The 7,756-nt window shown below is 37.5% G+C and overlaps 1 protein-coding gene across 1 annotated transcript in view; it reads left to right on the plus strand.

Annotated features, from left to right (window-relative positions):
* The window catches only part of WWC2 (WW and C2 domain containing 2), a 272,174-nt gene extending 264,619 nt beyond the window's left edge, over nt 1-7,555 (plus strand). The window contains exon 23 of the mRNA XM_040333887.1: nt 2,768-7,555. Within this exon, the coding sequence (XP_040189821.1) occupies nt 2,768-2,834 (67 nt within the window). The 3' untranslated portion in view covers nt 2,835-7,555. The remainder of the gene's footprint in view (nt 1-2,767) is intronic.
* Nucleotides 7,556-7,756: the final 201 nt, after the last annotated feature.

Raw genomic sequence — 7,756 nt, forward strand, 5'->3', positions numbered from 1 at the left:
AGAGGAGATCTTGGGCTAGAATTATTGTTATTGCTCTAAAATTTGCGGTGATACCTTGCATGTGTGATTTGAATGCTGTTTACATATGTGGGTGCAATGTATGTATTTGTTTCTGTTTGCGCTTTAAATTTGTTTTTGTTTTTTATTGTTTTATTTAAATTTTAATTTTTTTTTTCTTTTACACTTTCCTTAAATTTGTTGTATTACTTATATTCCTATTACAAGGAATGTAAACATCCATTGTAATAGTGCATGAAGTCCTCCTTAATGGAGAGATGTAAGACCCCACATCACTTCTCTAGGCAGGAAAGACCGAGATCAAAAAAAAAAAAAAAAACAACCTCAGCCTTTCCAGCCGAGTACATGGCAATGTTTACTTCCGCTAGGCCAGACGTGACGTCATAACGTCACGCCTGGCCTCCAAAGGTCATAGAGACTGCCGGGGACCGTCTGGTCCCCGCAAGCCTCTATGCTCAACTTCTGACACCAATTGATTCCTTCTCCAGCTCGCTGATCACATGGGCGAGCTGGTAGAAGCACCAGATGGCGGCAGGAGGGGGGGTGTCCCCTACCGCCTGTAAAAACTTTGAGCAGCTATAATTGTTTTTATGGTGCAGAGAATTGCTGGCAGAAAATAATGATATCTGGATGCATACTAGCACATTATGCCATTGCCTTGCAGGGTTTTTGTTTTACAACTTTTGCGGTTTACAACAGCTTTAAGAAGCAAACTATTCTAAAGAGGGTGGGTGCTATAGAAGGGAAATAAAATATAATAAAATGGTTCCGGGCTATGGAATGGACTCGGGTAAAAAGGTAAAATTCTAATAGCTGCTGCCTCCATATATGCCAAGCACCAATTGGTGAATGCCCACAATGAAAATTGACAGTGGGAAAATGGAATTGGCACTGCTAATGTGTAATTGTGTAAACAATATTAATTTATGTAAACAATATTAAAGGGTTAAACAAAAAACATAAACAACTTGGAAAAGTTGCAACACCTTAGACAAAGTGGCAAGTGCAACCATACACAAAGTGCAATAATAGCTCATTGAGATATTCCAGTAGTAACGTAATTAAAGTCCATAAATATAAGTAAAGTCCATGAAAAATCCATATATCGGGAAGTGAAAAAAGTGCTACAGAAAATGCGCATGGATCCAAGCAAATTCTTCGTGCCACTCTCATGCCCCCCTTATGTGCTGCAACTCACCAGATGACATTACCCATTGAAGGGCAACCAGCTTTCACAGTACCAAATTATTGTAAATAGAGGGTCCTCATGGCAGCCTCCTTGTTTTCCTTCACCCAAGCGTGCTCATGAAAAAACAATATTGATACCCATAGCGTAACTCAGTTAAAACTAAATGCTTTAGGCCCCTTGCACACTGGGGCGTTTTTCATGCGGTACAGCGCTAAAAATAGCGCTGCTATACCGCATGAAAAATCATGCCCTGTAGTGTTCAATGTGAAAGCCCGAAGGCTTTCACATTGAAGCGGTGCGCTAGCAGGAGCGCACCAAAAGTCCCGCTAGCCGTTGTGTTCACCGCTCCTATACCGTTGTGTTCACCGCTCCTATACCGTGCCTTCCCATTGAAATCAATGGGAAAGTTTGGTAATACCGCCCGCAACGCTGGCGGTATTAACCCTTTTTCGGCCGCTAGCGGGGGTTAAAACCTCACCGCTAGTACCCGAATATCGCGGTAAACACGACGGTGTAGTCGCGCTACAAATAGCGCGGCTATACCGTCACCGCGGCTCCACGCTGCAATGTGAAAGCAGCCTTATTGTGCAGAAAAAAGAATAAAACTAACAGCAATCCAGACAGATACAGGCATGTGTACAAAATCAGGAAGTCTGGGTCGCGGTACGTTCCACTTTAATAATGTTTACATAATTTAATATTGTTTACACAATTGCACATTAGGAGCGCCAATTCCATTTACCCATTTTTGTTTTTCATGGGAGGGAACAAAGTGCTGGCAAATTTGCATTTTATTATGTGGGAAGTCAACTAGTGCTTAAAGATGAAAAAAAGACTGCATTGGTACAGTTGTTATGTATGTCAATTCTTCCTAAAGGTTAATTAGCTTTTGGGATAAGGTGGGTATCAAAAAGCCAAATCCCAATTGGCATAATTCCTGTCGATTTAATAACATCTGCCTGTTCTCAGCCTAAAATAGATGATGATCTAGAAAAAAAATACACCAAACACTACATAAAATCCCAGTTTTAATCAAATTATGCGTACTTGTGCGGTTTCTATTATTTTTGTTGTTTATTAGTCCATTATATAATAGGCAAATGGTGACATTCCTTAAATAAACTGAGGATCCGAGCTTTGCAAGTCACTTTGCTCTCGTTTATAGAAGAAAGCAGCTTCAGTGGGACATCACCCCTAGTGTTCCAGATGAAGACAGGAGCACAACTCTGTGTCTTTTTATGACACTGAAAGAATAGCTCTCTAGTTCTCCATAACATGTATTTTTCTTAGAAGGAGTAATATCTTATTATATTGTTTTCTCTGTGAACCGAGCTACACTAAGTACATTATAGCAGTCTGTTTTCTCCTGTTATTAGCAATTTTCTAAGAATCATGAAGGGAAGCTGGCGCCACACTGCTCAGTGTCCTTTGTCTTTTGGGTTGGCTGTTTGAATGTACAGATAATTACTTATTTGCAGACACAAATTGATCTGAGCATTTCTCTGTATGTACTAAAAACAGATTGGAACTACAGACTCATGTTGCTTTTCTTTCTTGCAGGGAGAAGATTGCTTATTTCACCAGAGCCAAGATCAGCATCCCTTCTCTCTCTGCTGATGATGTATAATTTTATTATTTTTTTTATTTCACAGCTGTATTTTTCCAATCGCCCATCTTTTTAGATGAACTGTTTTTTGTAGCATAGCTCTTGCTTTTATCCTAAAACAGAGTATTTTTTTACATTTAGCCTTTAATTTGTAATATATCTTGTGCTGAAGTAATGACTAGAGGGAGATATAAAACACCAAAAAAAAACACAAAAAAAGAGAAAAAACCAAAGTAGAATAATTTGGTACACTGATGGTAATTTTGTACAGTTTGTATGTGTCACACACGCGTATTCATAATGTTTTGTAAAGTTGGAGCAAAGAGACGGTGACCGTATGTATTCCTGTTGAGCTGCACTGTGCTCAATCACTTTTTTTTCCCAATGAACTGGTTTAATAATTCTTGTAAGCTGACTGTGAAAATGGCTGACAAGCCAAGAAATTTACTTTTGCACCATAGACTTTTTTTGGGAGTCAACATAATTTTCCAGAACTTCAAGGCTGCCTCATGAGCCAGGTGCTTAAATGACCCCTAGAGGGTGCCGTTGCTACCGTTGGTATTCATCATGTACAAAAACAGAATTATGGGAGGTTGTATGCCGTCACGGCTGTACAGCTGATCACTCAGTTATAAGCTTTATCAGAGTTACAGTAACGGAGAATAAAGTTACTTTATTAGAAAGCCACACAGTAAGCTAGCAAGTGTGCTACATTAACATTTATGAGAAAACATGATGCCTTTAAATTTGTTTTGAGTACCAGGATACATATCTGCATACACACAGTCTGAAAAAGAGTATCAAAATACTTTTTAAAGTCATGTAAACCTTCCTCCCCCAAATGTTCTCCTACATTTTGTAACTGTAATCAAAAACTCAGTATTTCTTTCCTGGCTTGTACTATTATGTCTGTATAGACTTTGGAAGGGTTTTGGGTGGACAGTGTTGGCTGATGTGTACCAAGTACGCACACAGATCCAACATTTCATGTGTCTTAATTTTGGACATGCAGCACTTACCACTGAGCACAGTGGGCACTTCAAAGCCTATAGAAGTATAAGAGAGCAAGTCGGGGAATTCTGAATATTTAATTTTTTTATGTTTTTATGCCTTGCTTTACAATATTGTCTTTGAGGGTCCTTCACACCAGGTAGGTGGTTAGGCACTGATAAAAAAACTTTTCTCTGCACACTGCGTCCTAAAGAAATGAATGACATTTTATGACATTTCAATAAAGTTCCAACATAAAAAGGTAAACCATGCAGTAACCTGGAATTGGCACGTGCAAACTATTCCTCCCAGCATGCTGACTGCATGGCCGCTGTTGTGAACAAGCTTTGAAGGCTGGTGTTGGTCTATGAGAATTTATCCCTTGAATGTGCTTCCAGCAATATAACATTTAAACATGTCAATGAAAGTCTGCCCTTCAGCAAACCATCTTTTCCCTGTTCCACCAAGAAATGCTGGACCTTCAACAGCTGTTGATTCATACATTACAATTTAAATCTTGCTTAAATGGTTTCTCAGAGAACCATGTACCAAAACAACGTAAAAAAATCTTTCTTAAATCGAAATATTCAACAGAACAATACTTAGCGTTTAATAAATGTAATATACATAAACACCCCCACGAAGACTAAAACACCAAGACAGCATTGTCCCAGACAACCATAGTTCATTTGTTGCAGATATAGTTGATGTAATCGATAGCAACACATACTCAAAGAGCAAGACACAACTACCGCTTCATTTCCATTGAAGTATACTGGGTTAAATTCTCAGCATCTTAGCACGGTTTGTTATAAAAAATCACATATGTAAAGTTTTGATAACTCTTGCTTTTGTGGATATTTTCCTGTTATTAAGCAACTTCAGTTTTTTTTTAATTAACTAGCGAGGGGAGCGAATTTCTTTCCTGCAGCCATTATATTGTCCTGGTGGGGGAATTCGTCCCAGTCGGGAGAAAACAGTGATTATTGCTAGAGGCTATAAAAACCGCTAACGATAATTGCAGGTTGGTTAATCATTCGATCAACTTATGTACATTTAGCCTTCCCATACAGGCATTCGAACTAGACTTTCGAACCATGTATGACCGGCCTTGGATTTGCAGTCAACGCAGGCTTAATGTAAGGACACCCTTATAATTGTTTTCTTTGTGCCATGTGCACAACATACATCTGTGTTGAGGTGCATTGCATAAAAATGCAGCATGCCTGCATTGTTACGCAGCTCAACGCACCTCGCTACATGCTGACATGTGACATTTCAATAAAAGTAAAAAAGATAAGCAGTGTGATGCATTGTAACAATGAATTACACTTTCTATTCACAAAGCACACTAGCAGCTGTGTGTTATTACAGCATAACACATGGCCGCTGGTGTGAGCGAGCCTATAAATTTGATGCTGAAGAAAACTTGGTGTGAACTTTTTGCCTGGCACTCTCTTTTGGATTCAACAATGGATCAGTTCTATATACTGGGATGGTTCTAAGATCAGTTTCTGAAAGCTCCTTCTTGCATACCACAGACAAGTTCATTTTGGGTTTCTAAAGAAATTCCTTAAAAACGGCTGTCAGTCACTTAGTGAAGTAATAACAGCTCGCCCCCTATCCTATCCGAAGGCTTTGGATTTTCGCATACATGATGTTCTTGCCAGTTCCCATGCAGATAAAGTGTATAAAATTTCCCTGGCAAGTTAGCTTGCCAAACTGATATGTGAATTGTGTAGGTTTACAACCAAGAGGAAAATGCTTGTCAGGATTAAAAAGAATTAGAGCCAACATTGTGCATGGTATACGTAATTATGGTAATTACTGGAATAAACTTGCGTTTATAGTTCCAGGTTCTCAGATACAAAAATGTCCATTCACGTTTTCCTTTTGACCTGTATTCTAATAAAAAAAAAAAAATAATTCCAGCCAAGTTTGTTTGATTTACAGTCAGCACACAATATCAAATATGAGTGGAGCACTGTCACTGCACATCAGTTGATCTAAAACATACTCATATTTATTTTAATAATTTCCACACATAGGATTCCAAGTATTCACTAATAGGTCCCTTAGCATAATTAGAGCTCCCCTCAGCTTCTTACCAACCCTTTTTCGCACACTTCGGGTTGCAGTACCTTGGTTTAAAAATATATAGATAAGTGTTTGCTTTTTGTTCTGCCGTATATTCTCACTAATTCTTCTGCGAAATAGATTTTCTTGTAATATTACCACCTTAGTGATAAAAGCGTGCTGGGAAACTGCCCAGAACATTTTCGCAGATAAGTAAAACTGTGAGAAAATATATATTTTTTTTTTAATTGCTGGAAACTTGTGATTTGTACACTTTTTTTGAGAGTATTTCTGTCTTGGTATAGAGAGAAGTTATTGGATCCTTTTGGGAGTGCTGTACAGAAAGGTTCATGTTCATGGAAAGGCATCTTCTAACAGCTTTGAGCTGGGGGCCTTGTTGGATCTTTTTCCACCATGGAATAAACTGTTAATGGGACACCACCATCACTTTCAATTCTTATTAGACGTTAAAAACTAGTATTTTTTAATCCATGCATATTTTTCACATTTTATTTATTTCCTTTCTATTGTATGCTGTACTTCCTGTGGAAGCCCCTATATTGGTTGCCGTTCTAGCCTTCACTGCGTAGCACAGTGTATTTGCCTTAAACTGTTTTTAAATGGACTTTTAAATAGAAGAAAAATGCAGCAATACTATCTAGAAAACTTCAATGTGTATTTTTTCGATTTTCATTATAATGTCCCTTTTAAAGTTTTACATGACTTCACCTAAATATATATGCACAAACAAATACAATTTGTCATAATTTTGCCTACATATTCCATTAATATTGCACTCGTAACTTTGCTGTTTTATTGGGATGGGTGACCTGTAATAGCTGTTTTACTACCAGAATCGTAGTGAGTGGAGAGCAGTGTTGCTGTATGGAGGGTTAACCAGCAGTCCACTTTTATTTTTTATCAATGATGCTGTAGGCAGCTGTGTTAAGAAATGAATAGCAACAAATTTAAATCACCTATAAACTGTCCCACTAAACCTTTTTTATCGGTTACTCGTAGATTGAAACCAACATTATTTTTTGCTGTATTGTAAAATCCTCCAAAGTATAAGATCACATTAAGCTTCCAGTGAGCAACCTGGCAAAACATTTTGCCTGGTGTTCTGATTCCTAAATTGTACTATTAAAGGCAACCTGTCAGGATGAAATATGAGAGCAAATGTACAAACTCTGGAACTGTCATTTGTAAGCTTGCCTCTTTAGGACTATGCATAGAATTTGTTTTGACACCTGATATATACACATTTCTTCTAGGTCAGTGAATCACCTAGAAATGGCAGCTTCCATATTTCTATCCTGACGGGTTCCTTTTTTGATGACCTGCTAATCAGTGTTTGGTAATTTAAGCATTTGTTGTTAGAATTGCAATTTTTTATGTTGTATCTGGTATAAATAAGACACTGATCATAACCACATAACTTATTACCAACTAGTAGCTGAAGTCTTTTCCAATAGCATCCTGAGTATATTCAAATTTTTTTAATTGTTATTCTAATATTCTTACGATGATTTTTTCTACTTTAATAATTTCTGGTTGCATCTGGTTAAATGTCATTAAGCTTTTTCTGTTGCATTTTGAACCAGCACATTACCAAGCACACAGTATACAAACAAGGGAAACATTTTAAATAAACGATAAACTCCATTGTTTCTAAATGAAGGGTGGTAAATGTTTTTCATCAGGAAATAACTGAAATCTATCCACAGTAATGCAAACCTCAGAAAATGCCACATACAACTAATTTAGATGGATAAAAATATACAAATAATTTAATTTAGGTTTTACTCTTGCATTGATAGTTCAGCTGAATTGCTGATTTATTTTTTCTTAAAGCTGAAACGCCAGGCAAACGGCTA

Source organism: Rana temporaria, chromosome 1, assembly GCF_905171775.1.
Source record: "Rana temporaria chromosome 1, aRanTem1.1, whole genome shotgun sequence".
NCBI lineage: Eukaryota > Metazoa > Chordata > Amphibia > Anura > Ranidae > Rana > Rana temporaria.